The sequence below is a fragment of the Leuciscus leuciscus genome, assembly GCF_965113295.1.
Source record: "Leuciscus leuciscus genome assembly, chromosome: 24".
Lineage (NCBI taxonomy): Eukaryota > Metazoa > Chordata > Actinopteri > Cypriniformes > Leuciscidae > Leuciscus > Leuciscus leuciscus.
Window position 1 is genome coordinate 31,608,869 of NC_138723.1, and position 13,849 is coordinate 31,622,717.

The window sequence follows — 13,849 nt, forward strand, 5'->3', positions numbered from 1 at the left end:
GTAATCAGTCAGTAGCATTAGCGTCCACAGCGGAAGCCATGATAGCATGAACAGCAAGGCAACCACAATTAGCATCTTTATCACTCGAATCTTGCGTTGAGACGCGGGACATTTCGCCTGTGAAGGAATTTCAGGATCAGCGCTGGAAAGGACGGTTGTGCCGTACAGCTTTGCCCCGATACGGCCGTACATTAGCATGATTAGCGCGAGCGGAATCACGTATACGTGCACGAACAGGACCGTCGTGTACACCTTCCTCATCTCGGGGTCGGGCCAGGTCTCGTAGCAGGAGTACAGCGGGTACGTGCGGTTGAGGTTGTCACTGTGAACCATGAAATGGTTTTTTTCTTGCTCGACCGTCAACATTAACGCTGAGGGAAACATAATGGTGACCGCTAGCACCCAGATCGCCCCAATCGACACCTTCGCGACAAACAGCGTGAGTTTGGGCTTGAACGGGTAAACGATGCAGCGAAACCTGAGTTTCAGACGAGGAGAAAACACATATGCGCGTCATTAACCCAGATGTAATGTTTTCTAGAGTCACAATGATTTAAATTAACATGTGCTGGGAAACGATTAATCACATCCAAAAAGAACGTTTGTTTTTACATAATATATGTGTGTCAATACACACACATGCATGTTTATAATTAAAGGACAAGTTCGGTATTTTACACTTAAAGCCCTGTTTACAGATCGTATCTGATGAAATAGAACGGTTAAGATTAAAATTTGGACACATGCTCCTGTCCCGAGAATTTTAGGTTTATTTCGCTTTTGTGGACCTATTTTGCCAAACGCGTCACACCCGTGATTCTTCCGTTGAGAGCTTGAATAATAGACACTCCAGCCCAGTTGGTGGCGATAATGCACCTTTGCCAATTGCAAGCAAACCACGGGCATTTCATTGAATACACAGAAGAAGCAGAAGAAGAAGCGGCGGAGTAATACCGTAAAGGTGCTGCGGTCTCACAGCACGTCCTATTAAGTCAATGGAGTTGGACAAAAACTACGATAAAACCTGTTGGAATGCATCTTTTTCAGCGATTTTTGAGGGAACATATCAGTGAACACCCCTGACCACTCGGTGAGTTTCACGTCTTTGTAAACGAAAGTTTAATGTGTTTTTAGGACGGAATCTTCCAGTGCATATAGACAACCATTGTGGGGGTGGAGGGGGGGAAGCGAAATAAACCTAAAATTCTCGGGACAGCAGCATGTGTCCAAATTTTAATCTTAACCGTTCTATTTCATCAGATACGATCTGTAAACAGGGCTTTAAGTGTAAAATACCGAACTTGTCCTTTAAGGCGAGACACTACAGGTGAATAGGGTAAAATTTTTAACTAGCAGATATCACCATGAAACTTTCCCAGTTGATTACCTACTTTAAGATGAGAAAAAAATGTATTACAAGTTTTTTGTTTAATTTAATTTTTAAATATGCAAATTAGGCCATATCTAATTAAATATGCGCTAATTTGCATAAATCTGAGTATTGGATAAAGCCAGGTTAAAAAAAAATTTGTCATTGTGTTCACATATTAGATGGGAAAAAAATTACTGAGGAATTTCTGGATATCTACTTTTGTTATCCTGTGAATCAGAATATACTGTCAACAGCCTTAAAAAAATAGCCTTAATAAAATGTTATATAAATCAGGCTAGGAATAATATATTTACAAATCCCTCTGTAAATGTTTTCATAATATAACTAGGTACAAGACTGGAAAGTTTGGTGTATATCGGTGCTACTGAAGTGGAGATTTCGTACTTGGAGAATGAGAGAAAAGTCATTTTGAGAAAACAGGCTTTAAAGATTTATCATCAGCCAATGAGATTGCGCATTCAGCTCTTTTACTTTCACGATTGGTTGCTGATAAAAAGGAAATGACCATATTTGGATCCGACAGCATTGTACAGGAGAGAGAGAGCTTTCCAGCGGTGTATGTGATGACAGGGAGCAGACAGAGATCGCGGAGCAGCGGGAGGATTTACAACGCCAACTTTTGTTGAATTTATGAGAAATCTACAGACGCAAACAGACAAAGTGTAGTAAAATAAAGACCTAAATGTGTTTTTCTGACTTTTTTTCACCACAAGTCTGAAAGAAGACATGCTATTGAAGACAAATATCTCAAAATTGACCAGTTAAAAAGAAAACTATGTTTTTGCCTGCCGTGTCTCGCCTTAAGAAATATTTGCATGTATATACATTTATATATAATTTAGATTATATATAAATATATTATATATAAATAACACATTTTTCTTAAATATATACACGCATGTGTGTGTATTTATATATACAAAATAATTATACACAGCACACACATATATTATGAAAACACAAACTTTTATTTTGGATGCGATTAATCGTGATTAACGTTGAACAGCACTAAAAAGTGATATTGGTTCAGTCACTCTGCTATATTACAGGAACAGCTAAATGTCACATTTATTATAACAGCTTTATGTAAAGATTGTTTTAAGTGCACTTAAATTAAACGTTGTTATATATTTTAAACCCTACGAAATGCTACAAATGTTGGCATTTGGAATTCAATAATGCCGTAATGTTGAATTGCCATAATTACTAATTTCATTCCCAGAAATTGAGGGAAAAAATCCATTTAATAGAGACATCAGTAGAAGTATTGGTGATACTGGCCTTTATTCTTAGTACTCAGTAATTAGTGGCATTTAAGAAATATTTAAAATAAATGTATATATCTGACAATATCGAACGCCTTCACGAATTCTCTAAATTTGTACATATGTTAAAAAAGTTAAAGCTTTGCATGGCATGGCGTGTCTATCCCAGCATTCATACGTGTGCACTTTATTAAAGTCCCCCTGTGGTGAAGATCCAGCTTTTAATGTAGTTTATGTGTCTATGTGGTGTTATTAATATGCTTTAAGGCAAACCATGTGTAAATTCGACACCATTGCTGAGTATTTTCTCCTTAAAGGACATATTGCAGGTTTTTTTCTTTCTTCAAAATCAATATATAACCTTGTATGAATACACCATATGAAAAGTTAATGCAGGATTTATAAATGTTTTGCAAGACATAAGGGCACAAATGTAGTTTAAAAAAAACGTGACAGTTTCTTTGACCGTGTTGAAAAAACTTAGTTTTTTCCAATATCGCATCATACGACGTCACGAGAGTCGTTTGCCGGTGTGGTGAACAGAGGAGTCCTACTGAAGAGATGAGTCCGAGCATAGGACCCAAGCAATCCAATTGGTTCAAAGCACGTTTGATGGGTAATCGCTTTAGTGCCTGGTTACAAATCATACAAAATCACTTCATTATAGACGTTTGTACCACGTTATAACGAGTCCTTAATGTATTTTAACTTATACGTTTCATATACTAGTATGTAACCGAAGCTATTGATTGTGAAATAAAAAATGTCTCGTTATTAGTGTGTTTTTTAGTTAGCTTAGATAGTAGCATAGCATACAGCTAACGTTATCCAATGATCGTGCTAGCTGAGCTTTACCTGAGCTTATACTGCCCTGATACTGCCTTACCGCAACTCGTAATGCAATTATAATTATGTCATTATTTTTCATCGTAATAATCTGCGCAATATGTTACAAGTACACTTTTTTTAAATTAAAAGAACCATAAAATAATGTTTATCTGTGTATATTACTATTTTTCTTATTAACAGTTTAGACAGCTCACGTTAGCTACAAGTTATCGCAAGAACAGATTTAGATCAGGCATACTACTGGCATACTAATGGGGTCCTAAGCTCGGACTCATCTCTTCACCACACCGGCTCTGCGTTCGCTCAGTGCAGAGTAGGCTTGTGATTCAGTGTGTTTTCGGTAGTTATTGTATTTCAAGTTATCATCGTCGTAGTAAATGATTGTGTTTGTGGATGTTGCACAAGCTCCAGCCTGTCATGGTCACGGATCCGTCACAGATCACTTACTGTACACCTGTGTTACAAAAATGTAATGCATTTATGTGTTTGTTATCAGTCTGCAACGGAAACTTATTATTATCATAAATAGCCTAGTTCTTTAATTCATTTTCAATCCTGTACAAAACCACTTAAACTTTTAATTTGTGTGTTGGCTGATTCTACATATAAAGTTTTTATACAGTAAGACGATTGTGATTATTTTTTTATTCATTGTCAACAAAATGGAGCCTTTATAAGTCCTCTGGAAACTGTCTCCTATTGGCTGACACACTCAACACATGCAGGTAAGGGTCCAATACTAGCTTTGCTATTGCCTGATACATGACTGTACAATATTGTGATCTGAGCATAGTGTTACATATCGTCAGCTAACGTGTATATATCTATAAGCTAACACTGGTCTCTCAGTGAGACCCCTGCCCTGTTCTCCTCACACCACAGCTCTGTTAGTCTCCTCTGACTGTTGTTCTGTCTAACCCTGGCCTTTACCCGCTCTCTTGCATAGCTGGCTCATAATTATATGGCTGAGGTCCGTCATACGAGTAAACCTTTACAATTTCTTTTTCAATTTCAATTGCTTTCCTCTTGCTTAAATTGTCCGCACTCCCTCCGGTTACGTCACTTCCGGTTTGCCGTTTTTCAGATGCGGAAGCAGAAGTTTCTCAAAAAAACAACTCCAGACGCCTTAATAGCGTTTAATAAGTATATATTTAAAGAGAATCTAGTTCCTAACATTATTTGTCTATACATTGACTCACTGGGGGCTCTAACCTGCGATACGCCCTTTAAAACTGCAGTGAACCAAAGACAGTCTCAAAAACACGCTTTGAAATCGCTGGTGTTTCTGAGGTCACAAACTACCTTGTAACCAATCAGATCAACGTGTGATCGTCAACCAGTGGATCTCTGAGCTGAGTGAGTGGAGGCGGGGCTCATTTGCATATTCATAGAACCGCGCATACTAAATGAGGCAAGGGTGTCGAGTTACATTCAAGATATTTTAAGGCATGAAGAAAAAAACTTTAAATATGTAATTTTGGTGATCAAAGATGAGCTTTAAGGGATAAGATTATTGACTACAGGGGGACTTTAATAAATACATGCAAATACTTTTGCGCTCATGCTCTACTTATCTAGTGTTTTCAGACACTATGAGCTTCAGAAACAGCATCATAGAAGAGCTGAGCTATTCACCACTGCATTTCATGAGACTATATTTCAATCAGCTTTAACAATCTGCTGATTACTTACCGGTCCACAGCGATGGCAACTAATGTGAAGACTGAAGCACAGACTGACGTTCCTTGTACCAGGCCACTCAGTTTGCATATCGTGTTGCTGAAAGGCCAACCTGACGAAGACAGAAACATTTATATCTAGAAAAACTACATCTACATTAATCCAGACACATATGAAGTAGGGCTGGGTATCGATTCAATTCGATTCCAATTCACAAAATCTCAATTCGATTCACTGATTTCAATGATTCTGTTTTCACTGGCCCCACCACAAAGAAAGTAATAAATTAATAAAATAGTTATTGTTTTGGACCCATGTATCCTTGTATTGTAATAAATAAGGTCATGATACCAGTGAAATTTAACAATTCTCGATTCCAATTTCAATACCACAGCTAAAACTACTGATATGAATTTCTAAGTTTATTACAAAACAAGTAAATTGTCATTAATACAAAAATGTAAGCATTTTTCTAAAGTTGCTTGTCTGCACAGAAACTACGTAAAAAAAAAAAAAATCATCTTACTGCACATATATAAAAATAATAAAAAGCTCCCTGAGAGGATACAAGGAGACCAAATTTCTCATGCTATTCTTGTGGCTATTCTAATAAAATGCTAATCATTTTATTAGCAAAATATCCCACTACATACTGGTGCATATCAGGGATGTGCGAGAGGATTAAAGAGGCTATATTCTGCCCTTTTACAAAGTGTTGTTGTTGTTTCAGGCTCTACTAGAACAGGTTTTCCTGCTTGAATGTTGATTATATTCCTCATATTCTCCATTGTTGCGGCTCCTCTTTTCCCAGTCTGTCAGTTTAGTTCCTGTCTCTATGAAGCTCCTCCTTCTGAAAAGCACACTGTGCTCTGATTGGTCGGCTGGAGCAGTGTGTTGTGATTGGTCGAGCACTTCAAGTGTGTTTGGGAAATGCCCCGCCACACTACTAACTAACTAGTACACACTACTAACTAACTCAACCAGGCCCCGCCCCTTTATTCTGCGTATTAATTATTTAAATGACGATTATTGTGACGTGTTCGTTCCTGGAAAGAAACTCAAGACTACAATGGAGGCGTTTCAGGAGTTCAGGAACAGACACTGATATAGAGAAGAACTAATAACGTATTATGCTAATATTTTACAATCTCCACGTTAATCTCTCACCTGTGATGAGGTTGTCCACTAACGTCGTGGGAATGCAGAAGATCCCGATCAGTAGGTCACTGACGGCCAGATTCAGGATGAAGATGTTAGTCACGGTTCTCATGTGCCGGTTCCTCAGGACTATCGCACAAACCAGACCGTTTCCCATCAGGCACAGCAGGAAGATGAAGAGATACGCCAGCGTGAACAGCGTGGCCGTCGGCAGGGAATGCTGGAAATACGGAGACAAGATGAAGCCCTCCGTTGTGCTGGAGTTGGTGCTGTTGGTCTGGTTCTGGCAGGAGGCGAGATCTGAGATGATGCAGATGGAGCCAGAGTCCCATAATCCTTCCATGGATGCACAGAAATCCTGGGAAAACACACACATGAAATAGAACAAACCAAAAAAAAAACAACAATCCTTCAGTTTTCGTACTGATGACATTCAGCAGGAAAACACACTGAACACTTAGAAACCCAGTTAACTTTATAGATTGAGCAGCTTTTAGCACTTGTTTCCAGCAATAACTTAATAAAACAATGAATATAAACTATACGTCCACCACATAAGAAAAAAAACATGCCGTGGTAAATCATAATTTTGATATAAATCAACATTATGACATACTAAGTCAAAATTGTGACGAAAAAAGTTGAAATGATGACATCAAAAAATCATAATTAGGCTATGACTTAGTATTTCTATGATTTTTGTCATAATTTTGACTTTTAATGTTTTGCATATTTTGACTTATATGAGATCAAGAACAGACATTTGAACTAGTAAACACATAATTATTGAAATCAAAAATAAAGGTTTTTACTAGTAAGAATTGTATTTCTGATGTGAAATCGGAATTTTTACTAGAAAGAAATCAATCCTTGATATCAACAATTGAAGCCTATGGTCACATTTAATTAGTGGAAATACAATTCTTGATATCAAGAATTATAGTTTTTCCAAGATGAAATTGAATTCTTGATATCAAGAATTTGTATTTCTGACGTCATTGTCGATATCAAGAATTAAAATTTTTACTAGTGGAAATATTATTCCTGACATCAAATTTTTACTAGTAAAAATCACATTTCTGATTTAAAGAAATGGCATTTTAACTAGTGAATATTGAATTGTTGATATCAATAATTCATATCCTGGTAATGAATAAAAGTAAAAACGTCTTGCCATAAGGACACACAGCTCTACTTTATATCTCTTTATAATTATAAGGTATAATTAAAACGAAAATGCTTCTTTTCTTTCGCTGGTTTCAACACAACTAAATTCAAAACTGTCTTATATTAGAGTGATTTTTGTGAATTAATTTGGGCATAAGGTAAACACAATAAAATCAAGCTATGATTATGTAATGAATTCACAGCTTGTGTCAGTGCAAAATATTATTTGTTAAAATTGCATTGATTTTATTTTTGGGGCAAGTTGTCACATGTCATAATTTGTTATTGGCCAAAACAATGGTTTGATACTTTTCATATGACATTTTCCCAATTTTGCGGTTTTATGAATTGCCTCACTGATAGATTTGCTGAAAAAAACATCACGTTAACGTTAATGGGTTGTGCCCGTTGTGACAACATGCCCCAAAATCACTCAACGAATGTCAATGTGTGTGTTTTTTCCAGGGCAACAACCTTGGAAAATAGATTAGCTTAATAGATTTTGAGGTTTGTGTCTACAGAAATTGTACTGTACATAATATGTAAATCCCCTCAGAAATAACGTTATTCACTAGAAAAAAAATGCGACAACTTGCCCCACTGCGCAAATCTCTCATCTTTTAGTTCGTATTAGAATTTTAATGTATAGGGCATGCTCAATATCTTTATATCAAAACAATTTCCACATTATTCAGCAGTGAAGATCGTTTTATCCCTATCATGATAACAAAAAAGCGCGAAGAAGCTGCAGTGATTCTGCCTGAAAGAACTTCACCTCAGGTGCAGGAACTGATCAAAGTAGCTTAAATACTTCATAACATTTTTGTTTTAACAGTTAATGTGAGTCACAAAGGTCTTACCTTTCCGTCCTTCAGCTCAACGGGTGAAATAAAGCCAGTGGTTCAATGATATGAGAATAAAAAGAGCTCGATTATAATGGCGTGTCTCTGAATAACGCTTCAGCGAACTCACACCTGTGTCACGCGCTTCTGATGTCCGATTCACGAACCGGTACTTTGCAATGATTCGTGTGAACCGACTTACAAACCGTATATACAAATACTTGACTATAACTAAGCCATAACTTGTTTGGGATAGATTAATAGAGAGATAAATACAATTAAACTCTCAATTATGTAACTTGAAACAAAAACAAAAATCAGTTTTTAAGGGACACTTCTGAGTGATAACCAAACGAATCGAATCATTTAAATGAACCACCCAAGTGAGTCGACTCCTGAAATGATTCACTTTTTCACGCACCACTCACAAGTCACGACATTTTTAAGATGCTGCAATTAATGTGGAACAATGATTAGACCCGCTGATTAATAATTAGTGCCACAGAAATGACTCGCAATAATTACATTAAATAAAGCGGTTATCATGAATGCTAAAACCAATATAATTAGAGTGTATATTTAATTGTATCGAGATTTAATTGATTCACACATATTCATAATTAGGTCGACATACAGTAGAATTCCTCACAAGAGTTGCAATACTGTGTGGGAGGCTAATTCCTCTGTTTAATACATTAACTAAACACTGAAATCTAAGAATAAATCACTTGACTTTTATGTGAACACGTGTTCACATTAAATATACCACATAATGAAAGTTGTAGGCCTATATTATGAGAAAATGCATGTTGTAAGGTTAGTTTATGACCCATAATGTCATTATCTGTTGTGAAGCACCTGTACAGTATGTGGGTGGGTGATTCTTCATCAACACCTGTGAAATTACCGTTTTTTTAATTGACCAGATTCAGAACATCTCATGATGTCTTGTTTGTTTATTGGAGAATATGCTAATTGAAATATATTATATAGGCCTATAGGCCTATATATTTGAGCATGCATGCCAGCTTGTGTTTCTTTAACCTTCTGGTGTTGTTTTAAATTCAACATTTATAGAGCTCATAAAGAAAGATAAAAAAGAATTGTACATAAGAAACTGTTTTCTTTCATCATTTCAAACAGCCAAAGACTCCCACTGTTAAATTGACTGGTTATTTGTCTGCATCATACTGTTATATGTTTAAAAAATTCAACAGTTTACAATGCTTAACATTTTCCGAACTGCAGTAGCCTAATCTAGTGCATGCATGCCCGTGATATTGCTGTTGAATCTTCATGTTGTTTGGTTAATGAACATATGAAATATTAAACACCTTTCTCCTTCTTAAGCTTCTAGTTTTATATAGCTTTATTCTTCTTATCTCTCACAAATGTTTATCTTCGATTTCCCAGCTGTGTTTGCTGACATTTCTATGCAGCTCTGCTCGGATCCCGAAGGATTTAAAGACAGCAGGAAAGACTTTTGTGCACAGAGTTCAATTTTAACGGACTATTAATATCAGCATGAGAGCAAGAAATATGGGCGTTTTAAATCAAAATTGAAGGCTCCTGTATTTTTCAGCTCTTTTATGTTGTTTTATAATGTCAGCTTTTGGTATGTAATACTGAACTTGATAGACCTGCCAAAATAGTTTATTATTGATATAAAAAATCCATCAAAATCTGTTACTGTTGTGTTCTTCCCTTTATTATTATAATTTTTCCACCCGTTTTTATATTGTGCAGTGTGTGGTGGCCACATAATCTAGAGTAAATGTGAACTATCCACAGCATGAACAAAAGTTAGACATTAAGTTATGAAAATGTTACTTTTGAATGTTCTCTGAAAGTTCTGAAACAAGTAACATTTATTGGTAACGTTTTGAGAACATTATTAAAGACCACAGTCTAAAAAATCTTTTCTACCCAAATCCTGGGTTGGAACTGTGGAGTTCAGCTCCGTGCGTGTCTTGGGTAAAATACAGGTTTGTGTAAATTTTATTTGATCTATAAATACGTTATTGTTTTGTATATAGTTTAATTTTATGCAAAGCAACATACAGGGGAGCGATGTGAGTCACCTAAACTAGTGTCGAGTCAGTCTTTTCACCCGATTAACCCCATTTTTTGGGTTATTTTTTCAGTGTTTGGGTAGTTTCTGTGTTAGAAAGTTGAAATATGTTCTCAGAACTGTACAATGATTGTTTATGGACAGGTTATGGAGTCAGTCGGCTCATATTGTGGCTACAAGTGAAACGCAGGACGGCGGTCTGTTAGAAGTTCCCCGGCTTAAAAACTATATAAAATATGCTATACTGTAAAATATGATTAAAAAATTTAATAATTATCATGCAAACCAGTGGTTGTGTAGAGTTTTTTTTTTTTAAGTTTAGAAGATTTAAGTTAATCTGTAAACATTCATTCAAGTATGAAGTAAAAAGAATAGAAGCTAGTAAAAATGAATCCACCCAGTATGATGGGTTAAATAAACAACCTTATTGGGTAAAATTAACCCAACATGTGTTCTGTCCTATATTTACCCAGCCCCAAATTGGGTTGTTTTTAGCCCAGTGTTTTTTAAAGTGCAGATAACGTTGAACAGACGTTCTGTTAATGTTCCTGGAGGAACGTTTGCTCATAACTTTGACAGAATGTTCCCTGTTAGCTGATCAAAACTGTTCAATCTAATTTCAATTCCCATGTAAAGTCTATCAGATTGTTGCGGTTCTCTTCACTGCAGTTCAGTTCTCCAGCATAATTGATTGTAAAATACAGAAATAGTCGTCAGATTAACCGTTTTGTTCTTGGATCTGGAAGGTCAAGGTTTAATCAAGCACTGCCTCCTGCTGAGACTTTCAGGAACATTTAAAGCTCCTGACATTATAAATGCAGAGACATTTCATTTCCCATTCTTATTTGTTCTATACTAAAGACAATACATTGGTCTTGTGCTGCTTGCTTACAGTGGCCTGAAAACAAATATGCATGCACATTAATAAGCTATTTGCTCTCAACTAACCAAACAAAACTGAAACTAGTGGCACTATCTGTGTGTCCCTCTCAGGAGCAAAATGTCCGAAAGCAAGAGATTGTTAGATCTGCTCATGCTGTGTCTCTTCGGGTTTACTCCTTTTGTTTCTTTCATTAAATTGTTGCTTTTGCAAAATAATGATCATGATTTGCATGAAGAACATGAGGCGTTTGAAGGTATGGAGTCAAGTAGGTTTGAGGACGGCACCATATTGATCATAAGGAGGTTTACTGAGGCTAAACTGGCAGTTTAATGAGGCTCAGAAAGTCTCATGCAACCATAAGAAAAGCCGCCCACATTCCCAGCGGACTCAACAGAGCAAACACAGGACACTATATCTGTGAGCTAAAATAGCCCTTCCTTTCCTTGCAAGAAGATGCACTAGGAAGATTTGTTTCAAACCAAGCCTGATCTGTTTCACTGGCACGTTCACAGCAAGAATGATAACTATAATGATAGTTATAAATGAGCTCTTCAATCCTCTAGTGCTCTTCAGTTATTTTTGTTTTTTTAGAATGTTTTGCTTCTTTGAATGGTACGAAACTTGGTAAAGGTTTTGGCACTTGCTGTGTGAACACAACACAATCATAGACATGATTGGAACAGGTTTAATGGTCCTGAAAAACAGCCACACTTGTTCTGTTCACGGTCAGAAATGACAAGTTTCCTCTAGTGGAAGCGTTTGGAACCGAAAGATCATTTGTTGAGATATCAACCTCAAATCTGGAGCACAACTCGTTTAGATTTAAGGCTTTGATTTTCTCACCGTTTCCGAGTAAAACATGTTTTGGAAAATATATCAAATTTAAGTTATAGCATGAAAAATGCATAAAAATACAAATAGTATTTTTGTGCATTTTTCATAATAATAAACTTAAACTTCTATAACTTTTTTTTTTTTACTTTTTTTGTTACTTTTTTCACTTCAGCAATAATCTGCCATGCATCGTCTTCAAAAAGAAACCAAATAGTCCAGTCATTTTAAGCCAAAATGGGGGTCAACCTTGAACAAATTGCAAAAGAATCAGACTCAACTGATTTTGTATCCTCAATATGTCCTGAGTAAGGAAAAAAAGCCCAGAAGAATCCCATTAGGGGAAAGTTTAGAAAAAGACCCAAATATAGCCTATTCATACGCCTATTCATTCTTTTATCTTACGTGAATTCAATGGGGTAAAAATGTTTAACCTTTAGATATCACCATGAAAATTACTGAGTTGATTACTTACATCAAGACAAACAAAAAATGTATTACAAGTTTTTTTTATTGTTTTTAAAAGGAACCGTATGTAAGAAATGTATTTCAATTAATCATAAAATGGCCCTGATATGTCACTAGACATTAAGAAATCATGTTCATTTCAAATACTTATATCACTGACAACAGTAGTCCGGCCAGGATATTGTCATTATAAAAGTGAAGTTGCAGCCCTCAACTGATGTTGATGTTGTCATGTTGTGTTTTGGCCTGAAGCTCCACCCTCCACCTATCTACCAATCACGAAGTCAGTAGTGTTTCGGCATCCGGGTTGCCAGATCTGCTCTGGTTACCACAGCTGCAGCTACAAACGTGTCGGATAAAAAATGTCTAACGTTATGAAACCTAAAAGACCTCGTTATGAATCCGAAATACGTCGTGACAAAATCCGAATTTTTTTTTTTACTGTGTAGGACTCGTCACTTGCCATTGGAAATTACGTATGTGCTAATTTGCATAAATACCACAACAGATCTAAACATTGAGTATAGCCGGGTGAACATGTCTTGTTGAATCTTGTTGACATATAGCAACAGTAAAATACTTAATGTTAAGGTCTGAATGAACACGTTTGGGCTACCCATGAGCATTAATACATCTTTTTCTAAACTTTCCCCTAATGGGATTCTTCGGGACTTTTTTTCCCCTTACTCAGGACATATTGAGGATACAAAATCAGTTGAATTTGCTTCTGTTGCAATTTGTTCAACCTTTTTTCATAAAATGACTGGACTATAACTTCAGTCTTCAGTCAAAGATTCGAGATTTACCATTTTCAGGTCTATGCTTAAAAAGTGTATAAATGTATATAATTTAGTACCATACAATCCACTAACAATACAAAATATTTAATAAAAAACATGATCAAACTATAATATCGTATCGTATAATATGTAACTTCAGAGTCATTTCTGAGGGTTAAAGCAGGATGGATTCTGATTGGCTGTCAAAGTTTTTATCGTTCATCAGCTGGAAATAAACTCATTCTGAAAGTGATTCCACAGATATTGTTCCTCTGAGCCGTTATTGTTATAGTGGACTGTTATTTTATATGTAGAACTATATCTTTATTGTCATGAACGGCCTTGATCTTCATGTAATCTGCAGCTCTCTGCAAATCAAGTCACTAATAGTTCATGCATCTGTTCATTAATTATCAGTAACGCTAAACACATTTAATATAAAGCCTCAATTTTGGAGGAAAGT

The 13,849-nt window shown here is 36.0% G+C and overlaps 1 protein-coding gene across 1 annotated transcript in view; it reads right to left on the reverse strand.

The window, feature by feature from the left end:
* npffr1l3 (neuropeptide FF receptor 1 like 3) overlaps positions 1 to 8,501 on the reverse strand; it is a 9,789-nt gene extending 1,288 nt beyond the window's left edge. Inside the window, exons 1-4 of the mRNA XM_082158682.1 lie at positions 8,373 to 8,501; positions 6,355 to 6,703; positions 5,200 to 5,299; positions 1 to 478 (exon numbers count right to left, since the gene is read on the reverse strand). The exon at positions 1 to 478 is cut by the window's left edge and continues 1,288 nt beyond it. Of these exons, the coding sequence (XP_082014808.1) occupies positions 1 to 478; positions 5,200 to 5,299; positions 6,355 to 6,688 (912 nt within the window). The 5' untranslated portion in view covers positions 6,689 to 6,703; positions 8,373 to 8,501. The remainder of the gene's footprint in view (positions 479 to 5,199; positions 5,300 to 6,354; positions 6,704 to 8,372) is intronic.
* Positions 8,502 to 13,849: the final 5,348 nt, after the last annotated feature.